This window comes from Oncorhynchus mykiss, chromosome 32, assembly GCF_013265735.2.
Source record: "Oncorhynchus mykiss isolate Arlee chromosome 32, USDA_OmykA_1.1, whole genome shotgun sequence".
NCBI classification, from domain to species: Eukaryota; Metazoa; Chordata; class Actinopteri; order Salmoniformes; family Salmonidae; genus Oncorhynchus; species Oncorhynchus mykiss.
Genome location: NC_050572.1, coordinates 36,411,992 through 36,434,209, shown reverse-complemented (window position 1 = coordinate 36,434,209; position 22,218 = coordinate 36,411,992). Strand labels below are relative to the sequence as shown.

Here is a 22,218-nt window from a genome sequence, read left to right as displayed (position 1 = left end):
GATATAAGGCCATGTTTATATGACCCGCTTTCAAACAGCCGTTTATTGACCATTTTCTTGCCCTTTCATACATATCAGTGGGTAACTGGTAAATTGCGAGCGGTGGCGGGTGTTATTAAACTATGGGGGCTGTTTGCATTTCAAACTAGGGAAGTGTTAAACAGTGGACGTGCTGCTGAATTTACGTAACAAAAATGCAGAGAACCGTTCACACAGCCCGGATACCTGTATTTTGGTTACAAGGTCTGTGAAAATGCAGGAATCATGACTAGGTCTTTAGGTGGGTTTTAATTTGCCATGCTTTCTTCCCCCTACCCCTTTTAGATATAACAAAAAGAAGCAAGCATCGTAAAGAAATGGACATTAAAAGTTCCCTCATCCGAACCTCCACTACCACCAGAACGCTAAAGCCATGTACACTATTACGTCCTCCACTTCCGTCCACACAAAGTTTATTGACTGCGAGAGAGAGGCCCAAGTCTGACTTGAACTGTGGTGCAGTACAGGTGCCCTGTGGTAGGGAACATGTTCAGTGCTCTAAATTCATGGACATAGCATCGTTCTCTATAGTCACGATAAAAAGGTCCCATAGTCAATAGTTGTTACAGTATGTGGGACAAGTTGCAAGACTAATGCATTCCTAAGTAGAGATGCTGCCTATCTAGTTGAATCACATTCATCTTCTTTAGTGTCCTCAACCTCAGCTACCCCCCTGGGCCATGTCATGTTATGTTCACAACACATCACTCATTTGCTTCCTTTTTTTTGCATATCGGGCACATTTCAGTATCTGCTCTCTCTGTATCCAAACCCTAATGGAGCGAACTGGCATCAGTCCATTTACTACGTGATTATCGTGACGTAAGACGTGCCCAGTTGCCTCTGCGTCCGTGACAATGGGACCATATCACTTTTAGGGACCTGGTAGTATAAAAAGCCAGAGAGAAGTCCGGGCTCTGCCACACAGACAGCGGGAAACCGCTGAAGACCGACTGGGCGAGAGATGGGGAAGTTTGTACTGTTAACCTGTCTGGCCTTTCTGCCATTGGTTCTCATTGAGGTAGGTGATGCTGTGTACTGTACTCTGTCTTTGTTCCCCTTTAAAGGCACTGGTTGGCACACAGATTCAAGCAAGGTTATTCTATTACGTAGTACAATCTGGAATTTGTCTCTTTTAAATTGGTGTTTGCTGTAGCTAAACATAATAGTTTTAAATTCACATTGACTCTGCTTATTTAAAAGATAGCAAACAAAAGTGAGCTGTCCACAAGCAGTTTCTTTGCTTCGTCAAATTAGTTCTGTTTTCATTTTCAAATCACAGTGAAGGGAACAGTATTATATTACAAACCCAAATGTAATATATAATAATAATAATAATAATATATACCATTTAGTAGATGTCTTACAGTGATGCGTGCATACATTTTACGTATGGTTGGTCCCAGGATTCAAACCCACAATCCTGGTCTGGCAAGCGCCGTGCTGTACCTACTGAGGTCCCGTAGACCGATGTGTTTAGTAACCTAAAATGCATTATTATAGGTAATGTAGACAAATGACATGATAGGATAGCATAAATATATACTTGGTCTTACTAACTATACTCAGTCAATGCCATCAGTGACAGTGATAAGAAATACACCAGGTTTTTTTGGGGCATTTTCATACTATACATAATTAGATTATTTGCGTTATCTCACTTCCTTTTGTAAAGTCTTATATGATTGTGACAGCTATCAATTGAAACCAACTGCAGTCCGCGTGTAAATAGACATGACAATATTAATCAGTTGATATGATATCGTAACAATACCATATGTAGGCTGCTTAATGATCTGGGTTGCAGTAAACGTGTTCAACCCAGAGCTAGAGAGCGCAGAAAAAGGACATAGATCCTCTGGGCACTAGTGCTTGTTCTGTTATTTATCTAATGAACAGTGTTTGATCACTACAGCGTTAATCTGAGTGTTCAAAACATTATGAACACCTGCTCTTTCAATGACAGACTGACCAAGTGAAACCAGGTGAACGCTATGATTCCTTATTGATGTCACTTGTTAAATCCACCCTAATCAGCGTAAATGAAGGGGAGGAGACAGGTTAAAGAAGGATTTTTTTATTGTGTGTGTGCCATTCAGAGGGTGAATGGGCAAGACAGAAGATTTAACTGCCTTTGAACGGGGTATGGTAGTAGGTGTCAGGCGCACCGGTTTGTGTCTAGAACTGCAATGCTGCTGGGATTTTCCACGCTCAACAGTTTCCCGTATGTATCAAGAATGGTCCACCACCTAAAGGACATCCAGCCAACTTGACACAACTGTGGCAAGCATTGGAGTCAAGGTGGTCCAGCATAGCATCCCGTGGAACGCTTTTGACTCCTTGTAGAGGTGCTTTGAGTGTTCAAATAGGATGAAGTGCTATTTATAACCAACCAAGGCAACAATTCCCTGTCACCAATCTCTCCTCTCCCTCCGGGGCGGCAGGTAGCCTAGCAGTTATAAGAGCGTTGGGCCAGTATGCGAAAGGTCACTGGTTTGAATCCATGAGTTGACTGTGTGAAAGATCTGTTGATGTGCCCTTGACTCTAATTGCTCCTGTAAGTCGCTCGGGATAGGAGCGTCTGCTAAATGACAAACATGTAAATGTGTCTATGATTGTGTATGGGAAAGCTCAGGTGAGAGGAGATGAAGAGATAGGACTAATCTGTAAAAACAAAACAGACTGCTAGATTAGACCAGATGAAAGGCAGAGGAGAGAGTGAACACTTATGTAACACTGAGAGTACAGACTGCAACTGTCAACCAATGCGAACCGGAGCCAAATGCAAAGTAAGTGTGGCTGGTGCAGTCAGGTAGGGTCATGGGTGGTTGACCTTTGGTGGCATAGCAGTGAGTCATTGTCGACCACTCGGAGACAGAGTGTGGGAGGACTTTATCTCAGCCATCAGACAATTGGAGCCAATCCTCGGCTAAAGGCCGCTATAAACACAGCGATGGTGGGTCGTTTTCACATCTATTTCTTTATACTTTGCGTGGCTCAAATTTTGGAACGAACCTCTGTAGTGTGAAGTGTGTAGCGGCCTTAACACAGTCCAGTCTGTCCAGTCCCCAACCACCTCTCACACATCACCATAATGGATACTTACTGTGGGAATGTGCTTTTTATCAATGCATCTTTGCTTGAAATGAATTGGCATGATAATTAATGACGTAGATATGAAATGACAAATTATAATTTAATATTGGCCATGAAGTTATTTTTTTATTTTTTATTATTATTTCCCCTTTATTTAACCAGGTAGGCCAGTTGAGAACAAGTTCTCATTAACAAATGCGACCTGGCCAAGATAAAGCAAAGCGGTGCGACAAAAACAACAACACACATGGGATAAACAAACGTAAAGTCAGTTATGCCTGTGATCATATGACGACTGACATTACATTTAGATCCATGACCATTTATGCATCATGACATAGTTCATATAAGGGCGCTATAGTAGGGCACCTCAATTAGCTTATTGCTCGTTGCTTGTGTCATAAATTACAATGACATGATATACATTGCCTTCAAAATGTATTCATACCACTTGAATTATTCCACATTTTGTTGTGTTACAGTCTGAATTCAAAATTGATTTAATAGATTTGTTTCTCACCCGTCTATACACAATACCCGATAATGACAAAGTGAAAATATGTTTAAAATTAAATATATAAATATCTCATTTACATAAGTAGTCACACCACTGAGTCAATACATGTTAGAATCACCTTTGGCAGCGATTACAACTGTGAGTCTTTCTGGGCATGTCTCTAAGAGCTTTGCACACCTTGGATTGTACAATATTTGCACATTATTCTTTTAAAAATTCTTCAAGCTCTGTCAAATTGGTTGTTGATCATTACTAGACAGCAATTTTCAAGTCTTGCCATAGATTTTCAAGCCGATTTAAGTCAAAACTGTAACCTGCCCACTCAGGAACATTCAATGTCATCATGGTAAGCTACTCCAGTGTAGATTTGGCCTTGTGTTTTAGGTTATTGACCTGCTGAAAGATGAATTTGTCTATCAGTGTCTGTTGAAAAGCAGACTAAACCAGGTTTTCCTTTAGGATTTTGCCTGTGCTTAGCTCTACTCCGTTTCTTTTTATCCTAAAAACTTCCCTAGTCCTTGCAGACGACAAGCATACCCATAACAGGACGCAGCCACCACCACGCTTGAAAATATGAAGAGTGGTACTCAGTGATGTGTTGTGTTGGATTAGCCCCAAACAGAACGCTTTGTATTCAGGGCATGAAGTTCATAGCAGTTTAACTTCAGTTCCTCATTGTAAACAGGATGCATATTTTGGAATATTTTTTATTCTGTACAGGCTTCCTTCTTTTCACTCTGTAATTTAAGTTAGTATTGTGGAGTAACTACAATGTTGTTGTCCATCCTTAGTTATCTCCTATCACAGCCTGTCAAACTCTGTAACTGTTTTAAAGTCACCATTGGCCTCATGTTGAAATCCCTGAGCGGTTTCATTCCCTTTCGGCAACTGAGTTAGGAAGGACGTCTGTATCTTTGTAGTGACTGGGTGTATTGATACACCATCCAAAGTGTAACTCATAACTTCACAATGATCAAAGGGATATTCAGTGTCTGCTTTTTTATTTTTTACCCATCTACCAATAGGTGCCCTTCCTTGCGAGGCATTGGAAAATCTGGTCTTTGTGGTTAAATCTGTGTTTGAAATTCACTGCTCAACTGAGGGACCTTACATATAATTATGTGTGGGGTACAGAGATTAGGTAGTCATTAAAAAATCATGTTAAACACTATTATTGCACACAGAGTGAGTCCATGTACTTATTATGTGACTTGTTGAGCAAATGTTTACTCCTGAACATATTTAGACTCGCCACAACAAAGGGGTTGAATACTTTTGAAAAAAATGGTATCGTTTGTAGGCTAGTGACACAAAATCACAATTGAATAAATTTTAAATTCAGAATGTAACACAACAAAATGTGGAAAAAGTCAAGGGGGTGTGAATACTTTCTGATGGCACTTTAGCTATATCTGATTTATCTTTTTCCTCTGATCTTTGACAGGCTACCAACATAGCTACCAGCACAGCTGTTATCCCCACAAACAGTACGACAGTACCAGCAACTATCTCCTCAAACCCAGTCAGCAACCAACCCTTAACAAACACCACGTTTCCAAACAATTCCTCCATGATGACAACCTCCAATAACAACATCAGCATTAATGTCACCATTGAACCTCCGACCACACCTGTCTCCAACCATACAACTACGGCCGCTAGAACCCTGGGCCCACAGTCCACACACTCTACTCAAGTCACTTACATCACCACCACCGCAACCACCGCAACCACCGCAACCACCCAAACCCCCACAACCCTGGAGTCCCTGCAGACCACGGAGTACAACGCAGCAAACCAAACCAACATAACTGCTACCAGCCATATGTCACCAACACCCGATGGAGGTACATCAGCCCTGCTGGGCTCTTGCAGTCTCCTTCTGGGGCCCCTGATCTCCATAATGATCCAAATGGTATATGACTAAGAACACAGCCCTGCGGAAACACTTTACTGGCCCATGTTTCCCGTTTCCTTCTACAGATCTTGACCTATGAAAATGCACTCTAAAAGAGTACATTACTTCACATTAATTCACTAAGAACTGTGTGCAGTTTCACAGGTGCAGGCTTCGTAACAATGAAGAATAATCATGGAAAATGAATAATAACAATGAATAATAATAATGAATGATAATTACGGAGTTGCTATATAAAAAGTGGAAATTGTAGTAGGTGAGCTGTGTATACTATTTGTTAGGCATGGGCATGTACCTTGCTAATGTCACACACCTTGCATTTATTGTATGAAGGAGCTATGAAGTGCTTTGGGACCGAGAAAGACAGATCGAAATGACGAGCACTGAGCCCCACCCCCCGATTCACCACTGCCAATGACTGGTGCCCCCCACCATGAATATTTATATCACCCATACGCAATATTCCCGAAAACATAATCAGGAGCACAAGCTACAAACATTCTTACAATTGACATACACATAGAACATGTGAAACGTTTGATTGTATTGTAGCTGTGAATAAAAAACATACTTGTAAAGTAGTACCATTGTACTGTATTGTATTACCATTGTATTGTAGTACTTAAAAATATATATATATTTTAATTTTGTCCTATATATGGGGTAAAAAACTAATTGCATTTAAAGGGTACAGCAACATTTGAAATATGGTTATATGACAAAAAGTGATTTATCCATTGATCTTGGGAGACAATGACCAAAAAATATTGCTTAGTTTTCTTCATTTACTTACCCCACAGCCAGCATTAGCATCGCTGTTAGTGAAATACTGGTAGTGGTAGGGCCTATGGCAGGATGCCTCAAAAAGCATGCCTAAATCCTCAAAGTCACTTCAAACCAAATGTTATATCAACACGAATAACATAACAAGTAGCACATATATAATATTGGATGAATTTATAGAAATGTGTGTATTTCTATAACATTTCCCTTAGAATAACCAACAATCTGAAAATACACACAATCACAGCACTATGTGTACATTTAGAGGGAAGCTGGTTTTTGTATTACAGTTCTACCTAGTATTCATACCACTGACAGACTATTTGAGCTGTTTTGACTGCAACTAAGCATATATGTAAGGTCATTTGGATTTGGTACCAATTATACCATAGGCGAATATATAAGGTGCTCCCTCTCTGCAGGTGATCTGTCTGGTTAAAATTACTGATGTAGATCCCCCTCCACCCTCTGATAATAGGTATAACTTAATATCATGATTCTAGAGAAACCCAGATTAAAATAAAATCTTGTTTTTAGATTTGCCCTAGAATAACTATGGGTTGGTTGTTTACCGACCGTGCGTAATGATGGGCCCTCGAGCGCCAGAGTGGGGGAGCGGGAGCAGGCGTGACAGCCTTAGACTGTTGACAACATGTAAACATTTTCTGTCTCCAAAGGTTTATTGAAAACATACAAATATTTGCACAATGAGAACTTGTCTCTCAAATAAATCGGTACAGTTGTTGGTTAGCTAGCTAGCTAATTTTTGACATGACATCAGCCAAAACACCTCATAACAACACATGGTATCAATAACAAGATACAAGGAGCTGAAACGAGCCACCGACGATTCCCACAAGGCAGCTTCTTGTCATTGTTGCTAGCTATCTGACCGTTTAGAATCATAACAACACACACCTTCCGGCCACATCGATTTGGACTCATCATTATTGTGAAGTTTTCAGCCAACCCAACTATATAGCTCTCTGTGTAGATTTACATTGTATCTGAGTTCTGTTTTGCATTTCTATCAAGTATTTATACCATTGGCAGACTTTGTATACCATTGGCAGATTTGCACATAAATCTAAATGTATTGGTCACATACACGTGTTTAGCAGATATTATTGCGGGTGTAGCGAAATGCTTGTGCTTCTAGTTCTGACAGTGCAGCAATATCTAACAAGTAATATCTAACAATTTCACAACATATACCCAATACACACAAATCTAAGTAAGGAATGGAATTAAGAATGCATAAATATATGGATGAGCAATGTCAGAGCGGCATAGACTAAGATACAGTAGAATAGTATGGAATACAGTATATACATGAGTAATGCAAGATATGTAAACATTATTAAAGTTACATTATTATAGTGACTAGTGTTCCATTTATTAAAGTGGCCAATGATTTCAAGTCTGTGTATACAGGCAGCAGCCTCAAATGTGCTAGTGATGGCTATTTAAAGTCTGATGGCCTTGAGATAGAAGCTGTTTTTCAGTCTCTTGTTCCCAACTTTGGTGCACCTGTACTGACCTCGCCTTCTGGATGATAGCGGGGTGAACAGGCAGTGGCTCAGGTGGTTGTTGTCCTGGCATCAAAATGACCCCAAATGACTTGTATTTTGAATAAGTCCATATTGATAAAGAAACACTGTGCCATAACTTATATCTATTACGAAGAAGTTGATTGACAAAGTCATGAAAAAAATCTAAGAATTGAATAAACCACCTTTGGACTATGACCAAAACTGTGCCTCTGGAGTCAGACTGACCCCAGTCAGCAGTCGTAACTGATGATTAACTAGCAATACAAACACAACACAAACTCAAACAAAATGCTTATTAGGAGGACAGGCCCAATTCAAGAGAACATGAAATGACATAGTTACACTATGAATTGTGAAATAAAACGACTATTTAAAAAAGTATAGAATATGTTTATTATTTTCCAATAAAAGAATAAATGAAAAAAGACAGCAATACAAACCTTGACATTGGGATGGCCAATTTAGAGGACAAAACAAAACTTAACTCACACATACACAAAATAAAACTAAATCCTATTAGGTGGTGCATGTATAAGAAGACAGCATATAGTCATTACAAGCAGTGTAGTTAAGCCAAAAATAAATATTGAGTGGAGTACAGCACAGAGTAGCAGCAGATTGTCAACCCAGTTATGAAGCGGGACTAGACCATTTATCCAGTATCGGCTGCCATATTTTGTAAAACATTGGACTTCTATTGGGGGTATTGTATTGAATCTTTTCCATATGTATTACATTCCCTAAATCCTGTAACCACATTTCAAAGGTAGGTACAGTCTCCAGTTTCCAAAATTGCAATATGAGCCTTTTGGCTAATAGAGTACAAAGAGAGACATCCTTCCCCTCCTGGTTATTCCCATCCACTGTACCAAACAGAGCGATCAATGGGTCTGGGGCTAGAACTCTATCGAAGGCTTTAGATAAGTCATCAAAAATGAGAGCCCAGTAAGCATGTAACTTAGGACATGTCCAGAATAAGTGGGTCAACGTCCTCTCATCCTGCTTGCACCTCTCACACAGTGGTGAGGTGTCCGGGAATATTTTATGCAGTTTCACTTTTGAGTAATGTAACCTGTGTATCACCTTAAACTGTACAAGGTTGTGTCTGGCATTCACTGAACTGTGGTTTATATTCCTGAGAGCTTCTACCCAGTCCTCATCTGAGATATCTGAACCAAGTTAATGGTGTCTGTGGATAACTCTATGTGGGCCTGTAGCACATCATACAGTCTAGAGACTGACCCTTTTGAATGGGGTTTGACAAGGATCAGGCTATCTAATGTAGGATTATTTGGCTGAATGCCACACTGTGGGATATGTGTCTTTAAGAAATTCCTGATTTGGAGGTATCTGAAAAAATGTGTTGTTGGCATGTTGAACTTTCCCTGTCATTGTTGAAATGAAGCTAACTGACCATAAATGTATAAATGACCAATTGTTGTGAGCCCCTTCTCCCTCCACTGTGAAAACACCACATCATCCAATGCAGGGTGGAAAGCATGATTCAGGCAAATCGGGTTGTCAATGTATACAGTGGGTATGTTAAGAAAATACCCAATCTGTTTCCAGATCCTAAGAGTATGACAAATGACTGGATGAGAGTCATAAGTGGCTTTATTCACATATGATGGACTAATAACAAGTGCAGGGAGTGAGGAACGTTGACAGGAGGCCTGCTCAATCAAGAGCCATGCAGGCATATCCTTCTGTCTCATCGCAGGTAAACTTTCCCTCCAGAAAGACACAATGTTCAGATTAGCAGCCCAATAATACAGTTTGAAGTGAGGAAGGCCAAAGCCCCCCTCTACCTTGTCCTTGCATAAATGCTTCTTTGAAATTCTGGCTGCCTTGTTATCCCATAAAAATGGAATTACTATTGAATCCAGTTTCTTAAAATAGCTTTGTGGTATGAAATTGGGTCGACATTGGAATAGGTAAAGAAACCTGGGTAGGACAACCATATTAATAGCGTTTATACGACCAAACATCGGAGAAGAGTTTTCCAAAAATCTATATTTAGTTTATTAAGCTGATAAATGTTCATGTCCCAAATCGCTTTCAGTAGCTGATCAAGGTCTCTTGTCACTACAATGCCAAGGCTTGTGAACTTGTCCATCACTGTTCTAAACGGGGTAGATTGCAGAAATTGCATATCCACAGGCCGTGATATTGGCATCAATTTGCTTTTTTGCCAGTTTATCTTGTAGCCAGAGAAGGAGCCGAATGTGTTTATCAAGTTAAGTAAGTGGGGAATAGAAGTTTTAGGCGAGGATAAAAACAAAAGAACATTCTCTGCATATAGGGAAATTTTGTGCTGTGTGTCCTTTATTTTAACAGAAGCTATATCGGCACATGCCCGAATGCGAGTAGCAAGGGGTTCCATGGCTATAGCGAATAGAGCAGGCGAAATAGGGCACCCTTGTCGGCAGCCCTTGAACAGGCGGAATGACTGCAACATTTCCTGATTGGTTAGCACCGACGCCATTGGGTGTGCATAAATGATTATTAACCAATTAATAAATTACTTTCCAAACTCAAAATGCTCCAGAACCGACATCATGTACTTCCACTCAATCTGATCAAATGCCTTCTCTGCGTCAAGAGCTATTACCACTGTCTCAACCTTATGATCGTGATATATTACGTTGAAAATTGTAGTATACATGTCGGCCCGGGATAAAACCTGTCTGGTCAGGGTGTATGATGTCAGAAATATATTTTTTTCAAAATTGTTTGCCTAAATGAAACTACTCTTGAATACTCTTACGGACAATAGTTGTTAGCCTGATAGTAAATCAACTATTTGAGCTGTTTTAGGAGTTTGAGGGAGATTCTGTTAACTCGGAAAATGAACCAAATTGAATTGGGAAATTGGGAGAGAATACATGTACTTGTTGGAAAAATACTTTTTGTGGTCTAGCAACCCATGCAACAATGTAGCATTGTTGACCGCAGAAAGATTCAGGCAGCCAGACAAAGTGTTTCATGTCTCAGTCATAAGGAAACAGGTGAAGTGGTGAGGGAGCCATTCTAACGACTTTCCGTAGCTTGGAGGGAGGCATGGATTACCAAGTAACTGTCATTTATGATCTGGTTCATGTCAATTTATTTATTTGTATTTATCCGTTATTTTACCAGGTAAATTGACTGAGAACACGTTCTCATTTACAGCAACGACCTGGGGAATAGTGACAGGGGAGAGGAGGGGGATGAATTAGCCAATCACACCAGATTAAAGCGCTCACATTTTCCTCAAGGGTTCAACAGATTGTTATAAACTGGGTGGTCCGAGCCCTGAATGCTGATTGGCTGAAAGCCGTGGTATATCAGACGATGACAAAACACATATTGTTACTGCTCTAATTGTTGGTAACCAGTTTATAATCGCAATAAGGCACCTCTGGGGTTTGTGGTGTATGGCCAAAATACCATGGCTAAGGGCTGTATGCAGGCACTCCGCGTTGCGTTGTGCATAAGAACAGTCCTTAGTCATGGTGTATTGGCCACATACCACACCCCCTCGGGCCGAGTCGACCCCCTAGCCGACATGGGGTCGACTCGACACCTGTGTGAATCTTAGAATCTAATTAGGTAATTGTTTTTTCTTGGTTACTAAGGGGCTTCCCAAATGAAACCCCTATTGCCTATAGTGCACACTACTATGGGCCCTGGTCCAAAGGGGATCGATGCACAATCTCAAGCACTTTAAAATGGCCATTCATCTCCATTGTTACTGAGGTAGACATTAGCGCACAATGTCTGCCAAAATCTACACAGCACAACGTAGAATTATTACAAGTATCAAACAACAAGGCAGGTCAAATCAAATATGAAGTCAAGTTTATTGGTGCAACATTTTCAATGCCTGACATCATCGACATTGTTACCGCTGGAAAATATATTATATTGCACGGAACAAGGAAACAGAGCTACACAACAGAAAATTATAGATTCAGACAGTGAATCAGTGTCCTTGAGAATGAATGGGCAGAGCTTTGGCAACTTTGCATTTATTGTCCTCCTTATCTAACGTAAGCTGGTCAGGGCTGTTTCCTGGACAGCCGGTATCTAAGGTGGGGAGGGTGATTTTGCCACATTATATAAGACCAGGCTCACTTTCAGCTGGAGTCTCTACACAGCCAGATCAGATCAACGATAGCAAACCCAGGATAGTCAACCCAGGACAGCAGTTTCCTCTAGTATCTGGCCCACGAGACACCTCGCCTTTCTGCAATATGAAGTGCCTGGTTCTGGGACTCGGCACACTGGCCTTGCTGGCATCCACCATGGCACAGGTAATGAATGTACTTATTCCTTATTCAGAAATAAAAGCTGAACAAGTTTTAAACTTAAAGAAAGGATGGAGAGATGGGGAGATCTGATTCAACCTAGAGTGTTTAGTGAACTCAACAATTCTGATCATAGCTGATGCAGTATGTTGAAATTTGAGGTTCAATAATTTGAGGATCATTCAATGAGTAAATGTAGTTATAGAACAGTGTTTTTAGTTGGACTGTTTATATGCTCAAAAGTGACATTAGGTCAGGGGCGTTCATCCTTTTCATGCCCTGGGACCCCAATTCAGGCCAACAGTCAAACCAGGAGCCCCTGTCATATATTTGCACCAAAATGTTTCCCCGTGCAGTTTTAATAACACAAAGGTGGAAAATTGCAATGTTTGATGGTCAGTAAAAAAAATTACAACTCCAGGTTTCATTTTTTTTTTTTTTACGCACCCCCTTCCCAACATAAAAAACATTTTCACATGACCCTCCCCTTGTACTGTAAAAATAAAATTGCACACCCTTCCCCCTCATTGAATTAACTCAAAAATAATTATTATGACCAAAAATAACAATACCTGTAGAGACCCTGTGTTTATAAATGTGGATGCCGACTTTGCCACTACAGCATGCTTTTGTGGCACAGTTGATGCCACGCAGGGCTACGGGCCAGAACGTTGAGGGTTCACCAACCACCACAGACGAGCTTACTCTAGACTGTTTCATTACACTACAATCAGAGGCGGTTGAAAATAATGATCAGCTAGGGGGAAATCAGATTTTCTAAACTTGGTGGTGCGAGCCCAGGATGCTGATTGACTGACAGCTGTGGTATATCAGACCGTATACAATGGGTATGACAAAATATGTATATTTACTGCTCTCCTGCGTTGCGTCGTGCATAAGAACAGCCCTTAGCCGTGGTATATTGTCCATATACCACACCCCCTCGGGCCTTATTGCTTAATTATATAAAATATATGCAACAAATGTATATGCAAGGAACAGCCAATGCACCACACAGCCAATAAACAAAGCATATCTGCATACCGATTACTGACTTCGGGCGCTCAACATCATGATTTGCGTTTTCAACACCACTATCAAAATTACTACGAATATGTCAATCTCGACAAAAACAAAATACATCCCTCCCTACCTTGTACCCACTAGCAAAGGCTTGGCTTGACAATCTCCGAATGCCATTCAAAAATGTTTGGGTTTTGTAACAGATGTCTCTTTCCATACATTAAATAGCCAGTGCACAGTTTGGATGCTGGATTTATATTAAAGTGGAGTGGACAACCGTGAGCAGGTAGCCTACATGAGACGTTTGAAGTAGCTTAGCCCAATTAAAACATTATAACTGGTTGTGTTTTTTTAAAAGTTAAATGACAAATGTTTAGGCCATTTTGATGTGTTAGGTTCTAGGTGTGGGAGGAATAGCCACTCGGATCTGAGAGGAGGCAGAGCGAGCTTTGAGTTTCCGGAATAACTGGGCCTGCAGGGATTATATTTGGCCACATTATTATAGGAGGATTTGGGAGAATGATGATCCCCATCAGACAGAAATAAAACCAGACTGGCCTGCTGCTGTGCCTTTCTAGACCTTATAAACTGTTGAGAGTAGACCCACAACTGATCCAAATCGAATGAAACATTCAAATCAAAGAGCGTTTGCTCTGTTATTCAAATTATTTTTTATTTTTTTGCAGTTTACAGAATTTTATACTCGCTTGAAAACTATTATTAATTGCATTGTGGTGTTGTAGACAAGTCTAAGTAGGATCATTTTATTGTCCCTAAACAAGACCAATAGGGAAGCTTTTTGAGCTGCGTGTCACACACCTGCCTCTCCGCTGCCTGTCAGCTACTCCCCTTGTTCTTGTGGATTGACATAGAAAATTGTCGCGCCTTTGAATGATTTTATGTGTGGTATGATTGTTAGTTAGACTATTGGAGATCTGGACCAACGATCCACCACTATAAATGGTGGATAGAGGTCAGGACAAACGGTGAGACTGGCAGACTATATTGACCTGTGGTATAGTATGTGTGTGGAAAAGCGTAGTGCATGCAAACAGATTAGGACATTTGGCAAGGATGCAAGAAGTAAAACCTGAAAAGTTATATTGTAATCCCCTCCAGTAATTTCGAATGGTCCCTAATTAAGTTCAGTTTCAAATAGACATGGGTAAATGAATGCTTAATGAACAATTTCATCCGACAGAATTCTACAATAGGACCAACAACAGACCAACATAATTCTACAATAGGACCAACAACAGACCAACAGAATTCTACAATAGGACCAACAACAGACCAACAGAATTCTACAATAGGACCAACAACAGACCAACAGAATTCTACAATAGGACCAACAACAGACCAACAGAATTCTACAATAGGTCCAGCAACCGTCACAACTGCCACAACCGCCACCTGGCCATCCACACCAGTAATTTTCAAACTGTCCCTAATTCATTTCAGTTAATAGACACGGGTGAAATAATCCTGAATTAACATATAGCCTAATGTAAATACTTCATTTTCATCCAACAGAATTCTACAATAGGACCAACAACCGACCAACAGAATTCTACAATAGGACCAACAAATGCCACCACAACCGCCACAACCGCCACATGGTCAACCACTCTCACCACACCAGCAGGGGGCAGCCATGTCTTCAGTTACTCCCTGACTCTACTGTTTGGTTCGACAGCCAGCCTGATAATACATTCACTATGGCATTGAGCGCCACATAGAGGACAAGAGTCACATTGACTGCACCTTTCTGAGAGTGTTATTAAAGGGTAATTTGGGGATTCTGGCAATGAGGCCCGTTATCTACTTTCCCAGAGTCAGAGGAACTCATGGATACCAGTTTTAAGTCTCTGCGTGCGGTTTGAATAAAGTTGCTAACTTGCGCAACTGTTAACTTCCTTTTAGCTCAATGACTGCTAACGCTAGTTGTTGACTAGTGCAATTGCTAATTAGCGTTAGCGAAATGACTGGAACTTCCTGTCATTGTGTTAACACTAGTTAGCATTGGCATTAGCATTACCGCTAACTTCCTTCATACAGGACACAGAGACATAAAAATGGTATCCACAAGTTCATCTGATTCTGGGAAAGACGATAAAGGGCACCATTGCCAAATCCTAACGTATCCCTTTAAAAACTGAATAAGAGCGTAGGAGAATAATCTTTCTCTCAATTTGTGTGTTTTACAGTGACCTGCTGGAGGTTTGTGTGTTCTCTGTGTATTTCAAAATGTAGAACTGAAACACTGGTTGATAGGGTTGCAATGCCCAAAATCGGTGTATACTAATGTTTTATAGTCAATCAAGCCGTGAGTTCCTTTGCTATGTAAACAAGTGAAGTATTCATGTGATTGTCTTCGGACAGAAATAGGTCATTATACAAATGGTAAATGATTTAATTTCTCATTGTACAAATATTGAAATGTACCCAAATAAAATATTTTTTTTGTATTGCTATTTGACCGAGTGAAATATTTACATATACATATTTTATCACAGTAAATAGGTTATTCGGAATTACTCTTGCTTTTAATCTTAATATTAGTTCCATTGTTCTGCTTTTCAGGGCACTTTAAGATTTGTGTATAAAAAAGTGTCCACCACAAAAGTTCCTTCTCAGGTGAAAATAAATGCATTCTAATTTAATATAAGGTGAAGTTATTAATTAACAATGAAAGAATTATAAAGATCCATAACATGCGATGTGACGTATCAATACAGGTACAGAAGGAGCATTCGATCAATCACATTTAGTGATAAAGCCCTTTTTACATCAGCCGATGTCACAAAGTGCTGTACAGAAACCCAGCATAAAACAGCAAGAAAGGCAGATGTAGAAGCACGTAGCTCGGAAAAAACTCAATAGAATGGTTGAACCTAGGAAGGAACCTAGAGAGGAACTTATGGGTGGCCATATCTATGCCGTCAATGCTAACGTTTCTTTGCTACCTGTCAACTTTACGTTTTTTTACTTTTTAATTACCGTTTATAATTGTTGTGTTTTCCCTCGCTCGACTTCTTTCATTCACCTTTTTCACCCCGGACACTTTATCTGGACGTGGTTCGTCAGTACCTACACCAGCCGAAGCTGAGTAGCAACATTAAACCTTCTAATTGTAGTCGCTGTACTCATAATATACAGGAGAACAATCGCCTTATGGTGAGGATAGCCTTGCTGCAAGCCCAGCTTCAGGCGCAATCGTTAGGTAAGAGTAATTTAAGCGTCTGTGCCACCAATAAGCACAAATAGTAGTATAAATCCCCTTGCACAGTCCCCACAGCCTGACAATTTTCTCATGGCTTCTGGAAGGAAATGCTGAAGGAATGCTCAACCGGTGTCGCTCATTCAGCAGACAGAAACTTTCAACCGGTTCTCCCCATTATTAAGCAACTAGTCGGAGTCAGAGGTCGAGCCTTCTCTGGTCTCTCCTCCACCCGTTACGGGGTCTGAGAAGCCGAAGCCTCCCAACATTATCTCTGACAAATTGAACACCTTAGTCATTGGTGACTCCATTACCTGTAGTATTAGACACAAAATAATAATCCAGTGACCATACACTGTTTACCAGGGGGCAGGGCTACAGACTTGAAGTCTAACCTGAAGATGGTGCTGACTACGGTTAAAACTGGCAAGTATAGGGATATTGTTATCCACGTTGGCACCAACGATGTTAGGATGAAACAGTCAGAGTTCACCATGCGCAACATAGCTTCAGCGTGTAATTCAGCTAGAAAGATGTGTCGGCATCGAGTAATTGTCTCTGGCCCCCTCCAGGTTGGGGGGAGGGATGAGCTCTACAGCAGAGTCTCACAACTCAATCGCTGGTTGAAAACTGTTTTCTGCCCCTCCCAAAAGATAGAATTTGTAGATGATTGGCCCTCTTTCTGGGACTCACCCACAAACAGTACCAAGCCTGGCCTAATGAGGAGTGACAGACTCCATTCTAGCTGGAGGGGTGCACTCATCTTATCTACCAACATAGACAGGGCTCTAACTCCTCTAGCTCCACAATGTTATAGGGTGCAGAACAGGCTGTTAGCCACCCTGCCAGCTTAGTGGAGTCTGCCACTAGCACAGTCAGTGTAGTCAGCTCAGCTATCCCCATTGGGACCGTGTCTGTGCCTCGACCTAGGTTGGGCAAAACTAAACGTGGCGGTGTTCGCCTTAGCAATCTCACTGGAATAAAGACCTCATCCATTCCGGTCACTATTGAAAGAGATTGTGATATCTCACATCTAAAAATAGGGCTACTTAATGTTAGATCCCTCACTTCCAAGGCAGTTATAGTCAATAAACTAATAATCACTGATCATAATCTTGATGTGATTGGCCTGACTGAAACATGGCTTAAGCCTGATGAATTTAATGTGTTAAATGAGGCCTCACCTCCTGGTTACACTAGTGACCATATCCCCCGTGCATCCCGCAAAGGCGTAAGTGTTGCTAACATTTGCGATAGCAAATTTCAATTTACAAAAAAAAAAGACTGTGTTTTTGTCTTTTCAGCTTCTAGTCATGAAATCTATGCAGCCTACTCAATCACTTTTTATAGCTACTGTTTACAGGCCTTCTGGGCCATGCACAACATTCCTCACTGAGTTCCCTGAATTTCTATCGGGCCTTGTAGTCATGGCAGATAATAGTCACATTTTTGGTGACTTTAATATTCACTTGGAAAAGTCCACAGACCCACACCAAAAGGCTTCCTGAGTCATCATCAACTCAGTGGGTTTTGTCCAACATGTCTCCGGACCTACTCACTGCCACAGTCATACTCTGGACCTAGTTTTGTCCTGTGGAATAAATATTGTGGATCTTAATGTTTTTCCTCATAGTCCTTGACTATCGGACCAGCATTTTGTTACGTTTGCGATCGCATCAAATAATCTGCTCAGACCCCAACCAAGGATCATCAAAAGTTGTGCTATAAATTCTCGGACAACCCAAAGATTCCTAGATGCCCTTCCAGACTCCCACCACCTACCCAATGACATCAGAGTACAAAATTCGGTTAACCACCCTAACTGAGGAACTACATTTAACCTTGCGTAATACCCTAGATGCAGTCTCACCCCTAAAAACCAAAAATATTTGTCATAGGAAACTAGCTACCTGGTCTACAGAATATACCCAAGCCCTGAAGCAAGCTTCCAGAAAATTTGAACGGAAATGGCTCTACACCAAACTGGAAGTCTTCCGACCTGCTTGGAAAGACAGTACCGTGCAGTATCGAACAGCCCTTACTGCTGCTCGAACATCCTATTTTTCAAACTTAATTGAGGAGAATAAGAACAATCTAAAATGTATTTTTGATACTGTAACAAAGGTAACTAAAAAGCAGCATTCTCCAAGAGGATGGCTTTCACTTCAGCAGTGATAAATTCTTGAACTTCTTTGACAAAAAGATCATGATCATTAGAAAGCAAATGACGGACTCCTCTTTAAATCTGCGTATTCCTCCAAAGCTCAGTTGCCTGAACAACACTGCCAGGACACAAGATAAAGGCCTCCTTACTGTCCCTAGAATTTCTAAGCAAACAGCTGGAGGCAGGGCTTTCTCCTATAGAGCTCAATTTTTATGGAATGGTCTGCCTATCCATGTGAGAGATGCAGACTCGGTCTCGACCTTTAAGTCTTCATTCAAGACTCATCTCTTTAGTAGGTCCTATGTGTAACTGACAATTAACCTGTAAGTCTATGTCATTGTTTTTTGTTTGAATTGTTTACGTGTTCGCTGTGCGGGGGAAATGATAAGACAAGCGGAACTACGTAGCTGATAACTGTTGTATTGGGGATCCTTATTGTAGCAACACACCTTTGGAGGGAAGGCAATCCCGCGCTGTGTTAGCCAAATTTTCATGTCATCGGGTGTAGTTCATAAAGGTTGAAGCGTGTATGTTAGGATGGTAACGTTATAATAATTAAGGATGAAGTGTGAATTCATGCCAGGAATAATAAGTGTGAAGTTTGATTTCCTCCCTTCTGTAATAAGCAGCCAATGAGGTATTTTTCCTTTATTCATGTGTTTAATCTGATACTGTTATAGCGCCCAGCTAAACTGTTTATGTATGTCAGCACTTCAGAGTTAAACCAAGCTAATAAGTCACTTGTAAGATATGAAGGTTGTAAGAGTGTGCTTAACTTCATTTACTTTATAGTTCTCACGGAAGGTGATAATTCGGACTAAATCTACAGAATATAGCCGCCAGTTAAAATCAAGGAACGGTTGTGCTCAACCACTGGAGGGAGCTACAGTGAGAAATCGATGCTCTTCACGAGCAAGAGAGAAAGAAGAATCTCACACAGCTGTAAAACGTCTACAAGATTCCCAAGTCTTGGTAGGCCCTGTCATCTGCCAGATAAGAGTTTTACACCTACCTGCAACCTAAGAAGAACATCTCCACATAAGGAAGCATCGTGAGGCAACATAAGGTCAAGACTAACAGGAAAGTCAGACACGCAAGTACAAGTCAAGGTGTTTGAAGGTGGTCCTAGCCTTGTGAACAGCTAATAAGAGACTTTAAGATTACAAGTCGTAAGGACTGGAGATAGTTGTGTATTTCATCAAGATGCTGGTATTATGCATTTGCTCTTTCTATCTTAATGTATCGCTGGTATGTGTAAAAAATATTATTTGATACTTATATATATATATATATATATATATATATATAACAAAATGCTTGTTCTTCAACCGATCGCTGCCCGCACCCGCCGCCCGACTAGCATCACTACTCTGGACGGTTCTGACTTAGAATATGTGGACAACTATAAATACCTAGGTGTATGGCTAGACTGTAAACTCTCCTTCAAGACTCACATCTCCAATTCAAAGTTAAATCTAGAATCGTCTTCCTATTTCCCAACAAAGCCTCTTTCACTCATGCTGCCAAACATACCCGTGTAAAACTGACTGTCCTACCGATCCTTGACTTCGGAAATGTCATTTACAAAATAGCCTCCAACACTCTACTCATTAAATCGTATGCAGTCTATCACAGTGCCATCCGTTTTGTCACCAAAGCCCCACATACTACCCACCACTGTGACCTGTATGCTCTCGTTGGCTGGTCCTCACTACATATTCGTCGCCAAACCCACTGGCTCCTGGTCATCTATAAGTCTTTGCTAGGTAAAGCTCTGCCTTATCTCAGCTCACTGGTCACCATAGCAACACCCACCCGTAGCACGCGCTCCAGCGGGTATATTTCACTGGTCATTCCCAAAGCCAACACCTAATTTGGCCGCCTTTCCTTCCAGTTCTCTGCTGCCAATGACTGAAACAAATAGCAAAAATCATGGAAGTTGGAGACTTACAGTTGTCGGAAGTTTACATACACTTAGGTCGGAGTCATCAAAACTCGTTTTTCAACCACTCCACAAATTTCTTGTTAACAAACTATAGTTTTGGAAGTCGGCTAGGACATCTACTTTGTGCACGACAAGTAATTTTTCCAACAATTGTTTACAGACAGATCATTCCAGAAAATTATGTCATGGCTTTAGAAGCTTCTGATAGGCTAATTGACATCTTTTGAGTCAGTTCGAGGTGTACCTGTGGATGCATTTCAAGGCCTAACTTCAAACTCTGCTTGACATTATGGGAAAATCAAATGAAATCAGCCTAGACCTCAGAAAGAAAATTATAGACCTCCACAAGTCTGCTTCATCCTTGGGAGCAATTTCCAAATGCCTGAAGGTACCACGTTCATCTGTACAAACAATAGTACGCAAGTATAAACACCATGGGACAACACAGCCATCATACCGCTCAGGAAGGAGACGTGTTCTGTCTCCTAGAGATGAACGTACTTTGGTGCGAAAAGTGCAAATCAATTCCAGAACAACAGCAAAGGACCCTGTGAAGATGCTGGAGGAAACAGGTACAAAAGTATCTATATCCACAGTAAAAAGAGTCCTATATCGACATAACCTGAAAGGCCGCTCAGCAAGGATGAAGCCACTGCTCCAAAACTGCCATAAAAAAACAGACTACGCTTTGCAATTGCACATGGGGATAAAGATCGTACTTTTTGGAGAAACTTCCTCTGGTCTAATGAAACAAAAATAGAACTGTTTGGCCATAATGACTATCATTATGTTTGGAGGAAAAAGGGGGTGGCTTGCAAGCCGAAGAACACCATCCCAACCGTGAAGAACGAGGGTGGCAGCATCATGTTGTGGGGGTGCTTTGTTGCAGGAGGGACTGGTGCACTTCCCAAAATAGATGGCATCATGAGGGAGGAAAATGATGTGGATATATTGAAGCAACATCTCAAGACATCAGATAAGTTAAAGCTTGGTCGCAAATGGGTCTTCCAAATGGACAATGGACAACTACAAGCATACTTCCAAAGTTGTGGCAAAATGGCTTAAGGACAACAATGCCAAGGTATTAGAGTGGCCATCACAAAGCCTTATAGAAAATCTGTGGGCAGAACTGAAAAGGCGTGTGTGAGCAAGGAGGCCTGCAAACCTGACTCAATTACACAAGCTTTGTCAGGAGGAATGGGCCAAAATTCACCCAACTTATTGTGGGATGCTTGTGGAAGGCTACCCAAAACATTTGACCCAAGTTAAACAATTTAAAGTTAATGCTACCAAATTCTAATTGAGTGTGTGTAAACTTCTGACCCACTGGGCATGTGATGAAAAAAAAAGCTGAAATAAATCATTCTCTCTACTATTATTCTGACATTTCACATTCTTAAAATAAAGTGGTGATCCTAACTGACCTCAGACAGGGAATTTTTACTAGAATTAAATGTCAGGAAATGTGAAAAACTGAGTTGAAATGTATTTGGCTAAGGTGTATGTAAACTTCCGACTTCAACTGTACCACGGCTAAGGGCTGTGTCCTAGCACGTTGCATTGTGGATAAGAACAGCCCTTGTCCGTGGTGTATTGGCCATATACCACACCCCCCCCCCCTGGCCTTGGTAGAGAGTGATTGCTTAAATATACACCCAGTGGCCCGTTTTT

General features: G+C 40.9%; 1 protein-coding gene and 1 long non-coding RNA gene across 2 annotated transcripts; both read left to right on the top strand.

Annotated features, from left to right (window-relative positions):
• The first annotated feature begins 751 nt into the window (after positions 1–751).
• LOC110518543 (mucin-2) lies at positions 752–6,151 on the top strand. The gene is made up of 2 exons (XM_036971571.1): positions 752–1,060; positions 5,097–6,151. The coding sequence occupies exons 1-2, from the start codon at positions 1,004–1,006 to the stop codon at positions 5,577–5,579; spliced, it is 540 nt and encodes a 179-aa protein (XP_036827466.1). The 5' UTR covers positions 752–1,003; the 3' UTR covers positions 5,580–6,151.
• Positions 6,152–11,962: 5,811 nt separating this feature from the next.
• On the top strand, positions 11,963–15,686 carry LOC118946521. Its single transcript, XR_005041396.1, has 3 exons — positions 11,963–12,201; positions 14,420–14,647; positions 14,752–15,686. It is a non-coding gene; the product is annotated as an uncharacterized LOC118946521 (long non-coding RNA).
• Positions 15,687–22,218: the final 6,532 nt, after the last annotated feature.

Bases quoted from the DNA above. Each gene is read 5' to 3' on its own strand.
- LOC110518543 (XM_036971571.1), top strand. From the start codon at position 1,004: ATGGGGAAGTTTGTACTGTTAACCTGTCTGGCCTTTCTGCCATTGGTT. The intron at 1,061-5,096 runs GTAGGTGATGCT...GATCTTTGACAG, and splicing joins TGCCATTGGTTCTCATTGAG to GCTACCAACATAGCTACCAG.